The sequence below is a fragment of the Aphidius gifuensis genome, linkage group LG2 (assembly GCF_014905175.1).
Source record: "Aphidius gifuensis isolate YNYX2018 linkage group LG2, ASM1490517v1, whole genome shotgun sequence".
NCBI lineage: Eukaryota > Metazoa > Arthropoda > Insecta > Hymenoptera > Braconidae > Aphidius > Aphidius gifuensis.
In genome coordinates, this window is record NC_057789.1 from 17,957,746 (window position 1) to 17,981,620 (window position 23,875).

General features: G+C 30.4%; 2 protein-coding genes across 6 annotated transcripts in view; both read left to right on the plus strand.

Moving 5' to 3' along the window:
* The window catches only part of LOC122849214 (tolloid-like protein 1), a 250,085-nt gene extending 231,067 nt beyond the window's left edge, over nucleotides 1-19,018 (plus strand). For 3 of the 5 annotated variants that reach the window (XM_044147867.1, XM_044147869.1, XM_044147870.1), the window contains 2 exons: nucleotides 16,939-17,186; nucleotides 17,253-19,017. In XM_044147867.1, the coding sequence (XP_044003802.1) occupies nucleotides 16,939-17,186; nucleotides 17,253-17,429 (425 nt within the window). In that variant the 3' untranslated portion in view covers nucleotides 17,430-19,017. Of the gene's footprint in view, nucleotides 1-16,938; nucleotides 17,187-17,252 lie in introns of all 5 variants that reach the window. The other 2 variants (XM_044147866.1, XM_044147871.1) reach the window with 1 other exon arrangement.
* A 3,183-nt stretch (nucleotides 19,019-22,201) lies between these two features.
* LOC122850442 lies at nucleotides 22,202-23,164 on the plus strand. The gene has a single exon (XM_044149592.1). The coding sequence runs from the start codon at nucleotides 22,202-22,204 to the stop codon at nucleotides 23,162-23,164; it is 963 nt and encodes a 320-aa protein (XP_044005527.1).
* The last annotated feature ends 711 nt before the right edge of the window (nucleotides 23,165-23,875 follow it).

The window sequence follows — 23,875 nt, forward strand, 5'->3', positions numbered from 1 at the left end:
TTCTATGTTTTGTTTTTTAAGTAATTTAATTACGTCTTGGTAATTTAGATGGCCCAGTTTTTTGTGCCAATCTTGTAGATCAGTTTCTTGTTCACTTGTGACTATGTTAGCTTGTTCTTGTTCTTCATAGATGTAATAGAGGTCATTTTCAAGTGTAGCTGTTGTTAATATTGTACCATTTTGATTGATTATTTCAGCTTTGTCTGCTTCGAATAATACTTTATAGCCTTTGTTGGTTATTTTGGAGACAGATAATAGGTCTGTTCTTAAGTCTGGTATTAGCAGCGTGTTATCAAGTGATAGCTTTTTGTTGTTTTTGTTTTGATCTGATGTTATTAATTTCACGATACCTTTTGCTTTTACTTGTGTGTTGTGTTGCTGCCAAGATGTACCTTTTGATTGACGCATTATGTGTATTGTGTGAATTTATTTTTGTCAGCACACATGTGAGACGTGGTACCACTATCGAGACACCAACGATTTGGTTTTGACATTGAGGTGTTCATTGTTGTTTCTGTCAACAATCCGTACTCTACCAGTTGACTTGTTTTATCATTTTTAGTTGATTTTAGGTGCCAACATTTTCCGGCATGGAATTTGTTGCAATGTGGACACTGTATTTTATTTGGACGTTTTGTATTGTTGTTTTTTTGGTTGTATTGGCTGTTTGTTTTATTACTGTATTTTTAAGTACTTGTTTTATTGTTTTTACTCGTGTTTTTGACAATCATTGCTGCCCTGGTGAAAAAAATCTGGCAGATTCTGTTAGATTCTGTTAGATTCTGGCAGATTCTGTCAGATTCTGTCAGATTCTGCCAGATTCTGTCAGGTATTGCCAGTCAAATACTCGACTTTCAACAGTCTGCCAGATTCTGTCACATTATTCCAGATTCTGTCAGATTTTGCCAGCCAAATACTCGATCTTAACAGTCCGCTAGATTCTGCCAGATTCTGTCAGCCGAATATTCGGCTTCCAACAGTCTGCCAGATTCTGCCAGTTCAATTGATAAATATTGTTTTTTTTTCAATAAATTGATTTTTTTGAATTAATACAACTGATTAGGAAACATCAAGTCGTCATCGAACTATTACTATGTTATAATTTATTTTTTTATAGCTCATTTATCATTATTTCACGTTAATTGTTATTCAACGATTCTCATATGTGCTCAGGTCAAAGTTAATTCACATATATAGAAACTGAGATTATGATACTTATAAAAATTTATAAAAACATATTCGAGTTTAAAAAAAAAAATGCAACGCTTCGAGATTGAAGTTTCTTGATACCGTACCGTGATGTTTGTAATAACCACAATCATTCGTCCAGAATTTTTTTTTTTTTATAGAATTTTTTCGTAAAAATAGTCTGGCAAATTCTCACAGATTATGGCAGATTCTGGCAGATTATGACAGATTCTGGTAGATTATGGCAGATTATGGCAGATTTTTACAGATTATGCCAGATTATGGCAGATTCTGGCAGATTCTTACAGATTTAGACCAGTTTTTGGAACAACTGCCAGATTTTGTCAGATTCTTGCAGATTCTGCCAGATTCTTACAGATTCTTGCAGATTCTGCCAGATTCTTACAGATTTAGACCGGTTTTTGGAACAACTGCCAGATTCTGCCAGATTCTGCCAGTTTTTTTTACCAGGGTGTTGGTGATTCGTCATCACTGTTGTCTTTTCTTGAGTCTGCTTCTTCAATGATTTTTATCTTCAGTTCTTCCAGTGTTGGAAGATTTGTATGTGATTCTATGGCACATCTGAAGTTTGTGTAAGAATTAGGCAGGCTTAAAAGCATCATCATTATCAGCAATTTATCGTTGAGCTCAATACCAACTTCATTTATTTTGTCTGCGGTGTCCATGAATGAGTCTATGTGTTCTCTGATGTCACCACCTGATGTCATTTTTGGTCGTAATAATTTTTTGAGCAGACATATCATTCTTTCAGGACCTTTTTATTGATAAATACCATGTAGCTTGATCCAGATCTCGTTAGATGTTCTGCATCCTTTTATTTGTTTGAGTTGTGTTGGATGTATTGATAATATGAGGTCAGCTTTGGCTTACCCACACGGAAAAAAAATGAATAATTTATATATAAAATTATATATAATAATTATATATAACAATTATATATACTATTGGGCGAAAACGTGTATATAATTTATATAAAATTTATATATAACGATTATATAGAATAGTTTATATAAAATTATATATATTTTTTATATAAAATTACATATAAATTTTATCACATTCCCCCCCCCCCTCCCCCTCCTGCTCTCCCATGAATTGTTTTTATTTAAAAATTTTCTTAAATTTTAATTCAAAAAAATCAAAAACAAATCTTCCATCAGGTTTCAAACCCGGGCCCTTCTGGTTGGGAGGCAAGTACTTTACCTCGAAGCCACAAATCTTATGATAAATCTTTGTAAAAATATAAATAAGAATATGACTTTTCTCAATTTTTTTACTTTGCTGTTTCAATCATAATTCTATTACTGACTTTTATTCAAATATATAAAATTTTAATTTTAACATCTCTTTGTTCATATTTTTATGAAAAAAAAGATAAAATCGGTATTAAAACCACAAAGTAAAATAATTGAGAGAAGTCATATTCTTATTTTTATTTTTGCAAAGATTTATCATAAGATTTGTGGCTTCGAGGTAAAGTACTTGCCTCCCAACTAGAAGGGCCCGGGTTCGAATCCTGATGGAAGATTTGTTTTTGATTTTTTTAAATTAAGGTTGATTCCCAGTCGCATCACCGAACCAATATTTATGCCACAAAGGGCCCGTATATCGATAACGCTATTTTTTATTCCCGTGTCCTAAAATTTTTTGTGGCGCCACTGATGAAAAAACCAAGTTCTTTAGTAGTATGTGTGTACGTGGTTACACACTAGCAAGAGAAAATTACATCGTACACTGAAACCATGCTTGTGTTCATGTCTGTGTGCTGCGCTTCTCACGAAATTTTTGAATTTTAAAGTTATTTATTTTTTAAACGCAACAGACGATATACTAAAAATTTATATACTTTAAATTTGTCTTTGCTAGCACTACAAACTGATAGAAATTTAACGTTTTTTGTTGCGTTTCGAAAAAGTTATTAATAAAAATATGAAGTACCGCCTATACCTTGCGTGTTAAAGTTGTCAACTTTGACAGTAAATATCTCAAAAAAACCACACAAAAAAAAATTGAAAAAAATTGACAATGTAGATAATTATTTCATTTAAACATAAGATAAAAAAAAAAAATCTGTTGCGATTTCAGATTTCCAGAATCAACCTAAAAATTTAAAAAAATTTTTAAATAAAAACAATTCATGGGAGGGGAAGAGGAGGGGGGGGGGAATGTGATGAAATTTATATATAATTTTATATAAAAAATATATATAATTTTATATAAACTATTATATATAATCGTTATATATAAATTTTATATAAATAATATACACGTTTTCGCCCAATAGTATATATAATTGTTATATATAATTATTATATATAATTATTATATATAAATTATATATTTTTTTTCCGTGTGGGTTTTGAGTCTTCTTTTTTCCAGGCTGTCAGCTGAGCTGCATCTGTTGGCTCTGCCTTTGTGCCGTTGACATATTCAAAAGTGTCATCTTTTACCAATATCGACTCCATTTGCATCACCCAAGTGTCGGAGTTGTTTTTGTTCAACGACTCGACTCTGAAGGCGTGAGACGTAGCTATTTTTTATTGTACCTTTATTTTGTTTTATTTTTAAAAAATGAACAATTATTTGTTTGTTGAAAACCACTTATAGTGCATGGGCCCATAACCTGTTATAGTGGAAGGGTTATTTAATAATTAACACGTGACACGACACATTACATTGTTAATAATAATATATATTGAGATAGGTTAGGTTTTATATATCATCAGATAGATCTCTGTATTTTATATCTGTTAGGTGATTGGTGTGTGTAAAAGGTATGCGTGTGTTGTGATTGGTTGTGAGTGTACAGTGTGGTGTATATGAAATTTGGGTGCCCCTTTTACAGGGCCGTAGTGTGACTTCTAACATAATTCTATTCGCGGCGTTTATTAATTGTAGGGGGAAAGGGTTGGCTTTGATTAATTAAGTGAAGAGCTTTTAGAAAAAATATCTCAGGAAGGGGGTGCGTGAACCTGGTCTGCATAAGTCCTAGAAAAATTATCTAGGATACTTATTAGAAGCATCTGAATTTATACTATTTTGTACCTCGTGTTTATTAATATTTCAGTACATAAATTTTATTAGATCAAGTCATTAATTTCTGAATAAAAAAATTTGGTATCATAAGGAGAACAAAATCGTACTCGTATATATAATCGCGTCGTGGTTAAGTCAGTAAAGCGTCGGAATAAGAATAGGTAAATTTAGGTAGCGTTGTTAATGTCAAGAGTTCAAGTCACTTCTGGGGTAAAATTTTCTGATACAAAAAAAAAAAAAAAATTCAACCCACAACGTTTGAATAGTAATGAAAAACAATCAAAAAAATGATTGTTAACATAATTTTTTTTTTCTCTTATATTTATTTATGTAAAAAAATTTTTTTTCTTGATTTGTTTAATATTTTTCTTGGATTATAACAAATACGTCATAAACCAAGAAGCTTACTTCTAAAATCGAGAACATTTTGTTATAATCCAAGATCTATTTGGTTATAATCCAAGAACCTTACTTTTAAAAATTAGACCATTTTGCCATGATTCAAGAAATTTTTGTTATTATTGAAGAATTTTTTTTTTTAATTCAAGAAGTATTTGTTATAATTCAAGACCTATTTGTCCATAAACCAAAAACCTTACTTCTAAAAATTAGAAAATTTTGCCATGATTCAAGAAATTTTGTTATTATTTAAGAATTTTTTTCTATAATTCAAAAAGTATTTGTTATAATTCAAGACAATATTTTCAGAATTCAAGAAATTTTTCGTTCTCGAATTAAGGAGTTTTTTATTTAATATAAAAAATATTTTCCATAATCCGAGAACTTTTTTTGCAAGAACGAATGTTCTGTATTTTAGGAGTTTTTTTTCTCAGTGCATGCCGATCGTAAAAATAAAATAACAACAGATACATTTGAAACTTCAGAAAAATTTATGTCGTTCGTAAACTAAATTAACAGCGGGATGATTTTTTCTATTCTACAGACGGACGCTTATACGATTTGAAAACGAAACTAAAAACTAAACTGGAAAATCTATATTAAAAAAACTCCTTTGTTCTATACTTTCATTTTCTGGAAACTATACTAAAAACTAAACTAAAAAAACTATATTAAAAAGACTAATTATATTATAACAACTTCAGTATTAAGTGTTTTGGCAGACGATTTGATCAAAAAAGAAGTATTTTTTTATAGGTTATCCTAATGACACAAATCAATTCAAGTGAAAACAGAAAAATGAACGGCAATGACATATAATTATTTGACATTTTTATAAGTGCAATTTAGATTCCGGTTGATTAGGTATTATTCAGCTGGTATTTTTATTTATCAGTGACACCTATAGGATTTCTGAAAGAATGAAATTTTCACTATGGCACATCGTAAATTTTGAGAGGATCATTTTAATTTTGTCCACAACAACAAAGTTAAATTTCGTAAATACACAGCGAAAAAAAAAAATATATATTTTGCTACGGTGCACTGTATTTTTTAGGCTGGATTATTTCAACTTTTAACTTTATGCGTTGTAATTTTTCATCTGAACAGACCAAAAAAAAAACATTATATAAATTTCTATGGTACATTTCAATTTTTCAAAGCAAGAATTATTTTTTTTTGTTAACATGATGGTAAATATTTTGATAGTTAGAAGATAGACCCTCGATGATATGGCACCATAGAAAAATTTGCTGAAATTTTTCTCCGTGTATGAGAGTAGCCAGTTCGTCGAGGAATGTAAATATCCTTCTCTCATACAATTTGAGTAGAGCGCGAGACAATTTCTTTTATTTTTTATTTTGGTTTATTGTTTATTGAATTTTTTTTTTTGAATGATGATAGAATAAAATAAATGAAAACACAACAATTAAAAAATTTTTAGTAACGGATTCGTTCTATTAAAAAATGAAAATTTTCAAAACTCCGGTGAAAGCCCGTGTGGTTCCTCTCGATTACTCCAAATTCATTTTAGTTTTTACGGAGGCTAGGAGCCGAAAGGCTTAGCCGCAGTATTGGATTTATTGATTTTTTTTTGTTTTTCAAAAAATGAATTGACGCATAGAAGGACGTCGGAGTTGACTTGATGAAACTTAGAACAAATAAGAAGCCCTGTGGTCTAGTGGTCAAGGCGTTTGCCCGGAAAGCAAAAGACCCGGGTTCGATTCCCGGCAGGGGAACTTCGTTATTTTTTCTAAGTTTCTGGTTTTTTTCCCCCAAAAAAAGAAAACGTATATAACTTTCAAACTAATTGTCGTAAAGACTTCGGATTTGGCTTAAAAGACGCGGATTTGGGAATTCTATCGCCTCTAATAATAAAAAACATTATCTATTCGGCCGATTTTTTTTTTCCCAAAACATGAAAAAAAAAAAAATTGTTTTTTTTTTTTTTCACGAAAAATACTATTCGTACGGGAAAAATTTACTTGAAAAAGTTATAGAATTTTGAAAAACGATTATTTTAAGTCTAATATGAAACCTTTGCGACTACTCCATTTTGAGTTATAGCTTATGCCGTTTTCATTTTTTAGGCAAACAATAACTAGTGATGAAATGGTGTTAGAGACTTCATATCAGACTTAAAACATGCGTACTCGAAAAATCTATCGCCTCTCCAAGAAAATTTTGATCTACGAATCACATTTTTCATAAAAAATTTTAAAAAATCGATTTTTTTTTTTTTCTAATTTAGTTTTTTTTAAAAAAAAAAAAAGTGACCGAACACATAATGCTCTTTCTCATAAGGGGAGATGGAGTTTCAGAAGACGCGTCGTTTGAGCCTAATACGAAGTCTCTACTACAATTTTATCAAAAGTTATTGCTTTCCTGGTTTTCGAGAAATTTCTGAGAAACGCTCTAACTTTCGACAAAATCGTCTTAGATACTTTGTATAAGACTTAAAAAGCATGTGTGGTAAAATTCTACAACTTTTACTCAAAACTTTTTTCAAAAAAAATTATAGTTTTTATAAAATTGTAAAAAATAGAATTTTTGAAATATTTTATTTCACAGTTGTCTGATGATCCTGATTCACTTGATGATCTATCAGTGTGTGAATATTCCTTGTCATCTTGATTTTCAAATGATTCTTTTTCATCTTTTTGATTAACAACTGGTTTTTCTATTTTATTTTGATTGTTTTCTTCGTGTATTTTATTTACGCGGGCCACACGCCCCAACAAACGTTACCCGATCTTTTTTTTTTTATTAATAATTTTAAATTATATGATTAAATATTATTTGTTTTTTTCGCGCTGATTTTCACCTGTCAAATTATGTATAAATCAAAATACAAATGAAAGAAATTTGAGGTCATACCACATGTAATTAATTATTTTATTAGATTCGTTCAAAAAAGAAGTCAATACAAATATAAAAAAAATAGATCGTTCAATTCACTTTTTTTTAAATTAAACAAATTTTTTTTAGAACCATTTTGTTTATGACTTTTATTTATAAAAATTTGTCCATGGTAGTTTTTTTTTTTTTCTTTTCAATTAATAATATAAAGTTATAGATAATTTAAATAACTATTTTGTCGATCAAGCAAATTATAACCACATCAAAAAAAGTTTTCCAGCTAAAATCACTCCTTCGTTACTATTTTTCAACTGTAACATGAAGGATGATAGTGATTGTTATAAACAATTCCTGATATCTAATTAACAAATGATCAGAGCAAATTTTATCAATTCTGTCATTTCTAATATCCTGGCAAAAAATCGCATCCATGATTTGTTCTTAGTTTTCTTATTATTTGACTTTGAAAATTATACGGTGATCGTTTTTTGTTGATAATAAATTAACTAACAATTGAAAGTACTTTTTGTAAGTTCCCAGTTTTAGTATTTTCATAGACGAATAATTTGGTCCTAATACGATTCTTCTAACTTTATTACTTTGCAAGATATGATCATTTTTTAAAAAATGCGAGTGAAAAAACGCTTCGCCTACGGAAAATAAATAATAAACCAAAATAAAAAATAAAAGTAATTGTCTCGCGCTTAACTTAAATTGTGTGAGAGACGGATATTCACATTCGGCGACGAACTAGCTACTATCACACGAACTGTTCTCCGTAAATGGATCTTAGTTCTATGCTCAGGTAGATCCGTTCACGGACCTCAATCTGCGTGAGTGAATTGACTCACATCACTCGGGAATAGCCCCCCAAGAACGAGCCAGCTGGTGCATAACGGCAACCAACGGACCGGGGGAATTTACGTATCGGGAGCAATGGCGGCCGACGGCTATTCCTGTAGTGACTAGTTCAGTAAGAAATCGTAGAGGGGCGCGGTCCACCATATCGATTTCAAAACGTCACTCGCGCGTCATTACCGAAATGTATAAAGTTTTGCTATTGGCTGGAAGCAAAATAACCTAACCCTGCAGCAGTGGTTATTACCGTGATCATCAACTTTTGATTAAGTAACTCGCATAACCTAAGTTAATACGAAAACGAGAATATTCGTACCTCGCAGTAAATTAATTCGACTAAATAAATTGACACGTAGGCAACATTTTTTCCAAAGCTTTCTAATAATTTTAATAGACAAAAAGCTATGGAAAAAATGGTAGCTAAGGAAAGGATGTTGCCACTTGTTAATTTATAGAAAATTTATTTAGCTAAATAAATTAACAGATAAATAATTAAAGAAAAAAATTGAAAAATTAAATTTTATTTTTGTACTTTATTTTTTTATTTTAGTTATGATTATTTTTTTCCCAAGCAGCGGGTTACAAGTGCGAAAGTCAGAACAAAAGAGAGACAACGTCCCTCATTTGTAGTGTTTTTCTATGATCACCCGGTGTTTTGGGAAAAAGTAATCATAAATAAAATAAAAAAATAAAAGAAAAATAAACGATGTGATCCGAGTGCTTCCGAATTTACTTCGAGATAACCGAAATCAGCTGAAATCAGCTGAAATTAACATGCTCGGCAGCACTCGGTTTACATCGTTTATTTTTTTAAAAATGTATGTGTGACTTAAGGAACGAATGGAAGGGGAAATAAAGGCTTCAAGATAAAATACTCAGATCCAAACATTCAGTAGCTCGCCTGTACTCTATTATAATAATCGTATTAATGTGCGCGACAAGAAGTGGGTTTACGTTTAGCAGGTTTTTGCTTAAAAAAATCCCTCTGTCGTTCGTAACGAGAACCTTATGGAATATAATAATCATAATAGTGCTCGTGTCAAGGAGTAGTGGGGTTCACGTTTAGCAGTTTTTTTGTTTGACTCAAACCGTTTATTGTTTTTAACAAGACTCTGTCTGAATGTTATAAACAAATTATTATTTTAAACAAGAATTTTTTTTTTTTTCTAAACAAATCATTTTTTGTTTAACATAAATAATTTTTTATTTATTTTGAACCACTTTTTGCCAAGCAGTTTTCTGCTAAAATTAAGAACAATTTTATTTATTTTTAACCAAAAATTTTCCCAGTGCAGGATGAATATAATTAAGTCAAAATAGAAAATGCTCAAGTTACCCCTGATTGACATTCAGTCCCGATCAGAAACGTGCTCTCCTTAGAAAACCTGACTTTATCCTGATGCGAACATGTTCAGAAAACCTAAACACATCTTAAAACTTGGTAACATCAGCCAATCCTGTTCGGGATATGATCAGCTTATACCCTGAATAGATTTGTCTCATCCATCCCTGACCAGAGTTTATCAGGATAAATTATTCAAAAAATTTTATTTTTTCTTACTGAGTTCAGAATAGGATCGGGAATATCTCACTGCATTCTGAATAGGGCAGCAAGATCCAATCCTAACCAGAATACTATCAGGATGAATTGGTCGAATGAATTATTTTTTTCTTAAATTACTATGGAATGAATTAATTGTCAATAAATTATATTACTATTCTTATTATTGTTATTATTATTATCGCTTTTAATAATTATTATCAACTTCAATTGTGAAAAGAAAAAAAGTAGTAAGGTCGACAGTAATTTGGTTTTTTTTTTTTTTATTGAAACCACTATAAGATGGGTCGCCATAAGAAAAAACAGAAGGAGGACGTATTACCTGTAACGCTCCCGAGATGAAATTTTGTCTCTGAAAACAGTCTCTAATAGTCTTTTCAAGCCTATAACTGTCTCCAACTAGCCTCTCTCTGACTGCGAACTCTGAAATGGCCTCTGCTTAATCTCTGTAGCCTCTACAAAAAATTTTTTCAGAGACAGTCAATTTATGCAAGACTCTAGAACAGAGAGAGATGTCTCTGCAATCTCTGGCAATCTCTGAAAAATCTCTAATTTGTCTCTGAAAGCCTCTACGATTTTTAACTTTGAAAATAATTTATTTTTTTTCAAAGTTTAAAAATTACAGAGACTCGTAGAGGCAAATTTCTCAGGCAAGGTAGCAACAACTTCAACTTTTAAAATCACAGATCCTTTCAGAGACAAATCTCCAAGGCGCGCTCACAATTTCCGAACAGTCGAGCAGCTGTATGATGATTATACTTTTTTTTCAAATAAAAATATAAATATCATAGATAATAAAACAAAATTAATTTCGATAATAGCTGATAAAGTTACTTAAGAATATTGTAGGAAAAAATGACAGAAAAATTGAAAAGAAATGAAAACCGCGATTTGCATACAATAAAAAATGAGGGACATTTCTGAATATTGATAAATGGTCATTTAAACAATAATGATAAAAAATTTCATCGATTTTTCTGTCTTAATATACATTAGTTTGACTATTTTGTGAATTAAATTAAAAAATCTATGGTAAACATAAAAACATTAGTATATTGCACTAACACCTCACTGGTCTCATAAAACTTATAAGACCTACCCGGATCTGGGTAACCGGACTTGAATCGGATCCGGCTTTCCTTACTCTGTCCTGATCTGAATCGGATCCGGGGCGCCGGACTTTAAACGGAGTTTATTTTTTTCTTCAAAGTTATCTCCGGGTTCAGTCAGGTTTAGCTAAGGTAAGCCGGATCCGGTTTCCTTTACTTTTTCCTGATCTGAATCGGATCCGGTATTGCTAAGGTAAACTGGATCCAGTTTTCCTTACTCTATCCTGATCCAAATCGGATCCGGAATGCCGGACTTTAATTGAAGTTTGATTTTTTTTCAAAGTTAACCTTCGGATTCGGTAACCCGAGTAGAAATTCAGGTCAGGTTCGGATCAAGCCCTGATCAGGCTTGCCTGATTTCACATCCGAACCTGATCAGGATGTAACGCTTTTTCGTAAGGTTCGGATCCAGAATGGATAAGGATACCTGATCAGGCTGTGGTAAAGATACATGATCTATAATGGATCCAGATTCCGGATCGAAACTGGATCAGGATACATGATTTATTCAAAAAAAAAAAAAATTAATAATTTCAAATTTATTTTTTTTTTTAATTTGAAAACTAACGCTTAACAGAATACAGATGAACTTTATTATTACAAACTGACCTAATTGATAATTTACCTAACTAATTATTGCTACGACCGGGGTTCGAACCCTTCGACACGGGATTACAACGCTAGTACTTGACACGCTCAGCCATTGAGGCATTCGATAATTCGTACTAACTTTTTGTCCTCATAGGTTCTACAAATTGCCTGGTCAGGATAGCATCAGGTTACTTCTATTTTATCCTTAAGGAGGTTATGCACAAATCCATTGCGGGTGTTGCGGGGCGCTTCTGACGTCACAGACAAAACTGAAATCTGACTACACTGTAAAAAAATAAAGTGAAAAGCGCCTGCGCCCTTTATACAATATATGGGATTGCGGGTATGTGTGTGTGTTTGAACATGCCATACGTTGCCACATCTAATTTTTGTAAAGTTTATAATTAATTACTCATTAATTGACCGATTAACATATAAAAATTTTCGCGCAATTAATAAAACTCGGTTTCTAGTATATGTGTGATTTTTTTCAAGACTTTTTCATCATTTTTTCTATCCGAAAAAAATCGTTGAAATCTCCATAAGAGCCAATGTTAAATATTATTTTCAATAATTAATTACAAAAAATTTAACCGATCAACATAAGAAAATAATTATACCGTTGTATTCAGAATGAAAAGATCTACTTGTGTACAAAATTTCAGAACATTCTCATTATATTTTTTAAAAAAAGAGTAATTTGTGCATAACCTCCTTAATAGGGATAGCCTGATCCATTCTGGAACAAGGCTGGATCAAGAAAAAATTATTTGAAAAAAAAATAAATTAAATATTCTTTTCTTAATCCAGTCTTGATCCAGAATGGATCAGGCTACTCTATTAAGGATAAAATACAGATAGCCTGATGTTATCTTGATCAGGCCATTCCTACTCTATCTTTAATAGGGATAGCCTGATCCAGTCCGGATCAGGACTTGATCAAGATGAAATTATTTAAAAATTAAATAAATTTAATACTTTTATCTTGATCATGTCCTGATCCGGACTGGATCAGGCTATCCCTATTAAGGAAAAGATGTAGGTGCCTGATCCAGGCTTGATCAGGATGTAATAGAGTTACTTGAATAGGGATAGCCTTACGATATCCTGATCAGGCCTGGATCAGTGTTCAGGCTATCCTGAACAAGTTTCTACTCGGGAAGGCTTGGCGAAGGTAAGCCGGATCCGGTTTTCCTGATTTAAAACGGATTTAACTTAGAAAAATTTGAAAAAAAAAAAAAAAAAAATTAATTCCAGAATGTCATTTTATTTTTTGATAATATTAAATACATTGTTGCTTATAAATAACATTAATCATATCAAGTTTTTCTATTGTAATTTTTAAATAACTTTCTACGCTTGTAAATGGCTTTCGATTTTATCAATTCCATGTACGCCGCCGTGGTCGATAGGATAGTGTCGCTGACTTTAAACGGACAAGCCCCGAGATCGATCCCCGTAAGTTCCAGAATTTTAGTTGAGTTTAGGTTGAATTTTCTAAGATATAAAAATTGTTAATAATGATTGTTAAAAAAAATAATTGAAAAAAGCACATACTTTTTTTTTTTTAAATCAAAATTCAGATCCGATTTAAGTATAAATTCGGATCCGATTTAAGTATAAATTTGGATCCGGTTTAAGTATCAATTCGGATTCGGTTTAAGTATCAATTCGGATCCGGTTTAAGTATAAATTCGGATCCGGTTTAAATATAAATTCGGATCCGTTTTAAGTATGAATTCGGATCCGGTTTAAGTATGAATTCGGATCTATGCTGGATATGCATTTTGCAATCCGATTTTGCTAAGAGGTCCTTATTACAACCAGATCCGTATTTCCTGATTCGATCAGGATCTCTACCGGCGTTACATTCGGATCCGGATCGGATCTGGTAAACCGGGTCCGAATTGGACCTTATATCAGGTAAACCTGATCCGAATCGGATTTGAATCGGACCAAAATTTCCACTCGGGTTGGCCACTTTAGAGACAGTGTTTAGAGGCTGCAAAGTTTCCAGAGGCTGTTTTCACAGACAAAATTTCATCTCGGGACCACATAACTAAGTTGCGATAGATAAGAGTACTCACAGGCTCGGTGAGGAATAGTAATGCCGTGAGACGAGAAAAAAATTTGTGCAAACGTGGCACACCTCCGTATGCTTGTATGTTAACTTTGACAGGTGTCAACTCTTACAGTAATTATCTCAATTATGTGACCTGAAAAATATGGAAAAAAATGATTGAAGAAATCTTTATTTTACTTAGAAATTGACCCTTTTCGAGCACAAGTGGTGAGGGGAAATTATTTTCAGAGATTTCGACATTTAACCTTAACAAGATCCTTCTGAGAAAGGAGAAACTTAGTGTAATTAATTTGTTATAAAAATTCCAAAAAACATACTTATTTTTTTTCTATAGTTAGTATGCTAGGGCAGGGTGCATAACAACTAAGTATACCGAGAAAATTTTATATTTTTTTTTACGAAAAAAACAGCGAATTTCACAATGGCCCATAGCAGAGCTGTGCCATCTATTCGTTTTATGATATTTTCATATGGGCCATAGCAAAATTTCGTGGAGGCGTGGCTATTTTTTTTTTTTTTGTGTACCATAGTAATTTTTATTATGTTCAAACGCAAAATTTACTTTGTTTATTCAAAATATTATAAAAAAAATTTTATTTCAAATGTTAATATTTATAATTCATTTGTTTTTTGTTTTTTTATTCCTTACGATGAATATTTTAACATAAAAAACTGACCCTAACCAGGACTTGAACCTCATAACTTCTGGATGTAATCTCTTCGCGTTATCCGCTGTGCCACAACTACAAATACGAAAAGAGAATTTTGTTTGTTTTACATCAACAATTGGAAAATAATCAAAGTTACGCCTGCACAGTCGACTAAAAAGTGGAGACAGTTGACATTTCTGAGTCCGTCATCAATTTTTCTATGGCCCATTGTAATTTTAAATATGTTGCTTTGTATTTATTATTGACACCTATACGATTTCTGAGAAAACCAAATTTTTACTATGGCACATCGTAAATTTTCAGAGGATCATTTTAATTTTGTCTACAACAACAAAGTTAAATTTTATGAATACAAAGCAAAAAAATCATTTGTGACGAAAATTAAAATTTTTATTACTCTGGTGGGTTATGTGCAAATATTAATTAGTTTATTTATTTATTTTTTTTTTGAATAAATGTCATATTGCTTAAATAGGTTATGTCGTTTTATTTACTACGCAATCCCGAGTGGAAAAATTTTCAGGATGCCCTATTTGACCTGAGAACCTGATAAGAAACGGATCAGGATTCCTTATTCAGGAAACCTGACTCATTTCTGACTCGAATCTGGTCAGAATACTTGAAGATTTCCTTAAGTCAGGTGACCTTATTCAATCCTGTTCAGAAAAGGAACAGGAAACCTGAACGTAATCTAAATAAGGTTCCCTGATCAGATTCTGACTAGAATACTATCAGGATGAATGAATGAAAAAAATAGGATTTTTTCCATTCAGTTTTCCTATTCAGAAAAAGAACAGGAAACCTGAGCATATCCTGAATAAGGTTTCCTGATCAGGTTCTGACCAGAATACTATCAGGATAAATATATCAAATAAATTGATTTTTTTCACTCAGTTTTCATGTTCAGGAAAGGAACAGGAAACCTGAGCATACCCTGAATAAGGAATCCTGATGGGATTCTGAACAGAATACTATCAGAATAAATATATGGAATAAATCGACTTTTCTTACACGATTTTCTTGTTCAGAAAAGGAACAGGAAACCTTAACGTATTCTGAAAAGCGAATCCTGATAAGATTCTGATCAGAATACTATCAGGATAAATATATCAAATAAATTGACTTTTTTCACACAGTTTTCCTGTTCAGAAAAGGAACAGGAAACCTTAACGTATTCTGAATAGGGAATCCTGATAAGATTCTGATCAGTTACTTTAAAAAAAAAAACGAAAATATACAAATTGTAGGTATTAAAAATACGATTCTTTTGATCATAATCCCGAGATGAAAAAATTGAGGTATTTTGACGAAACACAATTGTGTTTGATACTTGAAATTGTGTTTCTGAGCGCCATTAAAAGTACTTTTCGAATACCGATTGAAAAGTATTTTTAGCAAGATAATTATGTTTGACGAGTATTTGAAATACAATTGTATCCGGTTAAAATACTTGCTCGGGATACTCAAAAATACAATTGTATCCGGTTAAAATACCTGCTGATTATTTGAAAAAAATAATTCCAACAAGAGTGCGTTTTACATATATATTTGTTTACATAAATTCGTTTCTACCCGGGTTTGATCCTACGTTTTCCTAATTACTAAACCTACACTCTACCGCGAGACCATTTTTAAAAGTTAATAAAATTTGAAATTTTGTTGACATAACCTACGAAGTCGATACAAATATAATTTATTTAAAAAATTAAAAAAGAGATTCACTATCGTTATTTTAGATTACGACTCGATTTATTTGACTATACATCCTTTCCTAATCAACATTTGCCATAATTAATTATAGTTAAATAGCTATTGGCAAATGTATGTAAGGAAAAGATGTGGTGTCCCTAGCATGATTACTAGAATAAATTGGAAATGTTAATATAAGGATAGAAAAAATTATTAAATAATTATTAATTAATTCATAAATAAATTATTTAACTCTAAAAATAATTGGAGTTTATTATATAATACGGTGCTATGATATTGAAATTTTTCTAAGTCCAAAAACTGGAGTATCAGAATACTTTTCAAAGACTTTTAAAATACTCAAACATTTAAAATACCTGTCAGGGATAATTGTATCCGAGAACCGATATTCGAGCTCTTCATTTACTTCTTTCATAATACCACCAAAATATCGAAAATACTCATAAGTATTCTCACAATACCTCATAAACATCGCCGGATATAATTCAAACACTATAAAATATCAATAATACTATTCGAATACTTGATTTTTTCATCTCGGGATATGAAGTCTTTAAATTTGGCTTCAGAAAAAATTTCTTCATGCGTTGTTGTTTTTTATCTGAACATAATAAAAAAAAAACATTGAATAAATTGCTATGGTACATTTGAATTTCTCAAGACAAAAATTGTTTTTTTTTGTTATCATGATAGTGAATATTTTGATAGTCAGTAGATAGAAAATTGACAAGGAATAATTTTATCATCGATATAATTTATAAATTATATATTCATGAAAAATGATATAATTTATAATTATTCATAAAATTTTTCATTAATTTCTAAAATTGTTATGTGCATTTGATTTTCCAGTCTGTGGAGGACATTTGGTGGCCACAAGTACAATGAAATACTTTTACTCACATGTACGATATGGTGAAGGAGACTACGATCATCAAACTGATTGTGATTGGACAATTGAAGCTGGAAAAGGCAAAAATGTTCACTTAATTTTTTTAACATTCCAACTAGAGTATGAAGAAAACTGCTCCTACGACTTTGTAGAAATATTCTCTGGTCTTGACGTATCTAGTCCAAGTTTTGGAAAATTTTGTTCTTCAGTAAGTTTGGTCTTTTTTTTTTTCTTAATGATCAATATCTCCTCTTAACATATTTTTCTCTGTTAGAACATAACCGATATAGTTTCTCTCAACGAAGCACTATTAGTGAGATTTCGCACGGATGACACAATCTCTTATAGAGGATTCTCAGCTGCTTTCATTGCAGAAGATCAACAAGAAAGTGAGGAAAATTTAAGTGATAATAATGAGGAAAGCAACAGTTCATCGATATCTAAACAATAAACAACGAACATTATAGAAAAAAAATTTAAAAATTGATAAATGTAATCTTCCAGCAGCAAACAAAAAAGCAATTAATGTCATAAATTTGCGTGCATAACGTTCTGTTTAAAATCAATCGGAATCGAGCTTGCGCAATTTTTCTTCCGTTTCTTCCAGTAAAAGTTTGTAGCTGTATGATTTATAAGCTATGATTATAAGTTCTCAATCTTCAGCAAAACCTAAAAAAACCACTCAATAAAATTAGTACATTAAAATTTCCATTGCCAACAAATATCTTAGTATTTTCTATATTATTTATCCAACTTTATTATCTGAAATCATTTTTCATTAGAAGTTAATAGTACATATTCAATGCTCATTGACTTAAATGTCATTTATTCCATATCGAATTTTTTGAAAGATATGAGTGGTTGATATTTTTACTGAGATCTCGTAGCACCAACAGGATTTCCTACCAATATTTCTTGTCAATTTTTTAGTAATATGTGATGAACTTTTACTTGGTAATAAACAGTAGTTTTTATGTTGAACTCCAATTTTTATTTTATCATTATAATTCAATTTTGAAACTCCATACGGCAGATAAGTATGAAGCTATGATAAGTATAATGGGTAACTGGTTTATAAAACATTACTGGTTTTCGAATATTTCGGTCTTCTTCTCCCGAGATGAAAAAATTGAGGTATTTTGACGAAACACAAATACCGATTGAAAAGTATTTTTAGCAGGATAATTATGTTTGACGAGTATTTGAAATACAATTGTATCCAGTTAAAATACTTGCTCGGGATACTCAAAAACACAATTGTATCCGGTTAAAATACCTACTGATTATTTGAAAAAAATAATTCCAACAAGAGTGCGTTTTACATATATATTTTTTTACATAAATTCGTTTCTACCCGGCAGTCCAATTCACAGGGCATTACAATTTCGAAATCGTTATTGGCACTCATACGGGGAAATTTACGGGAAATACGGGGACATTTACGGGTTTCACACACAATGTAATCAGTTCTACACATACAACGGTGGCTATGTTCACCGTAAATTTTCTCGTAATCTCTATAAATGTCCCCGTAAATTCCCCCGTATTGAGTGCCAATAGCGTTACCGATACAATTTAGGGCTTTTTTCCTCCACTAGTGGTGCTTGTAAAGCTCTTGTATGTGAAATCTATATAAAAAATTGGACAAGCGCCATACACGGCAAAAAAAAAGTCCTAAATTGTAAAAAATTTGCCCTGTGAATTGGACTGCGGGTTTGATCCTACGTTCTTCTAATTACTAAACTTACACTCTACCACGAGACCATTTTTACAAGTTAATAAAATTTGAAATTTTGTTAACATAAGCTACAAGGTCTATACAAATATAATTTATTTAAAAAATTAAAAAAGAGATTCACTATCTTTATTTTAGATTACTACTCGATTTATTTGACTATACATTCTTTCCTAATCAACATTTGCCATAATTAATTATAGTCAAATAGCTATTGGCAAATGTATGTAAGGAAAAGATGTGGTGTCCCCAGCATGATTACTAGAATAAATTGGAAATGTTAATATAAGGATAGATAAAATTATTAAATAATTATTAATTAACTCATAAATAAATTATTTAACTCTAAAAATAATTGGAGTTTATTATATAATACGGTGCTATGATATTGAAATTTTTCTAAGTCTAAAAACTGGAGTATCAGAATACTTTTCAAAGACTTTTAAAATACTCAAACATTTAAAATACCTGTCAGGGATAATTGTATCCGAGAACCGATATTCGAGCTCTTCATTTACTTCTTTCATAATACCACCAAAATATCGAAAATACTCATAAGTATTCTCACAATACCTCATAAACATCGCCGGATATAATTCAAACACTATAAAATATCAATAATACTATTCGAATACTTGATTTTTTTTCATCTCGAGTAGAGCCAAAATATTTTACTTAGCTACATCTTTTCCTTAGCTCTAATATATTATCAATTACGAAACAAATTACCACCAATACCAGAAAAATATCGATAACTCGAAAAATATTCGGAATATATATAAAAAATTTATTTTTGAACTTTTTTTCTACTTGATGAGTTTTATCAATCGATAATAGACAAAAAATAAAATAAAAACAAACAATGTTTTCATGAATGAATGAAACAAATTTGTTTGAATGTGTACTTATTATTATTTTGTTCAATTACAACAACACGCCGAAGAAGATTACACATAATAAACCCGCGAGTCTAGATGGCTCACAAATTTTTTTTTTTTATAGTGAAACTAATCATTTTTTTTTTACAGTGTGTGGGTCAGTGGCTCAATCAGTTCTAATTTACTGCTTTGAATATGACGATGACCTGTCTGATTTTTGGGCGTGTGGCCCCTTTCAAAGAAGAGCATTGTCACCGTGTCACTCCTTTGTTTCGCGGGGTAATCTTAATTTTCTAATTTTTTCTACTAGATTCTAGGGTTATTCCCCCTGTCAGATTCTCCATCTTCCATTAATTCAAAAATATATGTTTTATTAATTCTAGTATATATTTGAGTTTATTATAAAGATAAAATTTGGCTTCATTTCATGAGCAAATAAAATCAAGTAACTTTTCTTGTTAATTGTTTCATATTAAACGAAGATTTATGGAAGCCGCTGATTGGTCGTTTCTTGAAGTATTGATAACTATTAGTTTATCATTAGAATTTATAAGAAGAATACATAGATAAAATAATTTGGATTTTTCTCTATACAATACAGTAAATTTATTTTACAATTTTTTGTTGTATGATTTGTGACGAGTCTCGCTCGTCTACCTTAAATTAAAATTATATTAATTTTTCTTTGTTATTTTTCTTTATTTGTTATTATTATTATTATACGCTTGACCAGTGTCGCTTTTATTATTTTTATTTTCGTGAGTGAAGAGAGGAAAAACCGGTTTGTACACCTAATAATATCCCCTCTAGTACAGCTACCATTCCCACCGTCTCCCATAAAATTGGAAAGGGTAGTATCACGGCTATTTAAGGAGGTTATGCAGAAATTACTCTTTTTTTTTTAAATATAATGAGAATGTTCTAAAATTTTGTACACAAGTAGATCTTTTCATTCTGAATACAACGGTATAATTATTTTCTTATCTTGATCGGTTAAATTTTTTGTAATTAATTATTGAAAATAATATTTAACATTGGCTCTTATGGAGATTTCAACCATTTTTTTCGGATAGAAAAAATGATGAAAAAGTCTTGAAAAAAATCACACATATAATAGAAACCGAGTTTTATTCATTGCGCGAAAAATTTTCATATGTTGATCGGTCAATTAATGAGAAATTAATTATAAACTTTACAAAAATTAGATGTGGCAACGTATGGCATGTTCAAACACACATACCCGCAATCCCATATATTGTATACGGGGCGCAGGCGCTTTTCACTTTATTTTTTTACAGTGTAGCCAGACTGATTTATTTTATAATTTGAAATGTGATTAATCTTTTTTATTTTGATTTATTTATTGAATATCGTATAATAAAGAGAAAGCTATGGGAAAAATGTCTATGAAAAAGATGTAGTCACATGTTAATTAATATAAAATTAATTTTGCCAAAAAAATAAACATGCAGGCAACATCCTTTCCTTAGCTAATATTTTTCCCATAGCTTTTTATTTATTTCAATCAATAAATGGTCATAGGAAAAATGGTAGCTAAGGAAAGGAACTTGTCACATGTTAATTTATACGAAATTAATTTTGCCAAAGAAATAAACATGCAGGCAACATCCTTTCCTTAGCTTATATTTTTCCCATAGCTTTTTATTTATTTAAATAAATAAATGGTCATAGGAAAAATGGTAGCTAAGGAAAGGAAGTTGTCACATGTTAATTTATACGAAATTAATTTTGCCAAAGAAATAAACATGCAGGCAACATCCTTTCCTTAGCTAATATTTTTCCCATAGCTTTTTATTTATTTCAATTAATAAATGGTCATAGGAAAAATGGTAGCTAAGGAGAGGAAGTTGTCACATGTTAATTTATACGAAATTAATTTTAAATTAAGTTATCACAATAAATCAACGTACTTTAAATTTTAATTTAGAAAAACAAAAAGATAATTGCAAGAATTCAGTATCATTGACTAGAGTTAAAAAAGAATTGAGAAAAAAAATATTTGATACTACTCTTCAATTTTATGAGTCATCTTATTTGCCAAGAAAAGAAGTTCAAAACTTTTTACAATGTACTCAAGAATTTCTTAAAGTGGGAAAAATAAAATCAGAACTAGATAATACTTATAAAAATGACACACAATATGTGGACGTTTTGACAGATGTAAATGACCTGTTTAATACATTTTCTAACTCTTTTGATGATTTTGATTCAGAGTACAAAAGGATAAAAATATTTACAGACAGTGGAACTTACATTCCTCCCATAGAATATTTTATTGGTCATAGAAACGAATCTGGTAAACGTACTGCTGATGGTGGTTTAAAAGTAACTTCTTCAGCTACTAGATTTTTTTTTCCATTAAGAAAAATTTTTAAACAAATTTTTGAGTTACCCAACGTATTTACTGAGGTTTTTAATTATAAAAAAAAATTGGAAAATGAAACAACTTATATTACAAATTTTATACAAAGCAAGCTATGGAAAACATTGACTTAAAATTTTAAATCACAACAAGTTTTACCTTTGTTTTTATATTTTGATGACTTTGAATGTGGTAATGCTCTTGGTAGCCATTCTAATGCAACAAAAATGGCAGGGACATATGTTACAATTCCTTGTTTCTTACCCGAGTATCAATCAACAACTCGTTCAATTTTTCATGATGCAGTTTTTTATTCAAAAGACAGAGAAGAATTTGGAAATTTTGCTGTATTTAAAATTTTAATTGAAGAATTAAAATTTTTAGAAAATACAGGCATAGAACTTGATTTACCACAAGGCAAGACTCAACTGTATTTTAAACCGGGGCTGATTGTAGGTGATAACCTTGGTCTTCACTCTCTTTTTGGTTTTGTAGAAGGTTTTACAGCAAACTATTCATGTTGTTTTTGTAAAATGGACAAAGTTCAACGTCTCTTAGCAACCACAGAAGACAATTTTTATTTACGAAATGTTAATAATTATAATAAAGATCCAAAAATTTGTAATCCAAAGACAACAGGAATCAAAGAACAATGTTGTTTCAATGGTGTTGGTGATTTTCATGTGGTTAGTAATTTATGCTGTGATATAATGCATGATTTAATTGAAGGGGTTTGTGTATTTGACATGGTTGCTATTATTTCAAATTTTATTGAGAATGGTTACTTTACCCTAAATGAACTCAACAATTGTTTAAAGAACTTCTATTATGGTATTGTTGATTCTGATAATGTTCCTCCTGCTATTGATTCTGGTGCTCTAAATAAAAATAAAATAAAAATGTCAGCATCAGAACTATGGACATTTGTCAGATATTTTGGTATCATAATTGGTGATTTAATACCAGAAGACAATGCTGTTTGGCAAGTATATTTAAATTTGCGTCAATTATTAGCTCTTGTAACTTCTACCACAATATCTAAAAAACACATTCCAATGCTGAAGAATTTAGTACAACAACACAACTACCTAGCTCGTAATGTATTAAAACGTCAACTTTTTAATAAAGATCATCATCTTATTCACTACGCAACTATTATTGATACATCTGGACCAGCAGTAAATTTTTGAAGCATGTGTTTTGAATCAAAACATCAAGAGTCTAAATCGTATGCTATTGTTTCACATCAAAATAAAAATTTGTCTAAAAATATCGCCACAAGAATTCAACTACAACTTGCAAGTGTAATCCATTTTAATTCATTATTCTCACAACATTTTAAAACTGGCCCATCAAGTACTTGCCAGATAAAATCATTGGCAAAAAAATTTGATAAATCATTGGAACAGAATAATCTTTTTCTTTATAGTTCAGTCAATGTTACTAAATGGATTGAAATTAATAGTAGAACATATAAACCTGAAATAGTCTTATCTATTGATAAAAACAATGATACTACTTCTTTTGGAATTATTCGCTCTATACTTATTTGTGGTGATAGAATATTTTTTGTTCTTAAAAAAATAATATGTTATGTTTATTATGCTTATAAAGTTATTGATGAAGCATCAACATTGAGTGTAATAAATTTTAAAACTTTAATTAACACTTACCCAATGGCATTAGTAACAAAAAAGAATGAAAAATTTTTAGTAATAAAATCATACTGCCATTCTTAAGTATGCCATTGCATTGTTTGTAATTTGTATTGTTTATATTATTATATTTTATATTTGTACTATTATAAGGTTTGAATTGAAAAATATCAGTATGATTTTAATATTGAAAATTGTAAAAAAATATAATTCTAAAATGATAATATTATAATAATAGCAGTATAG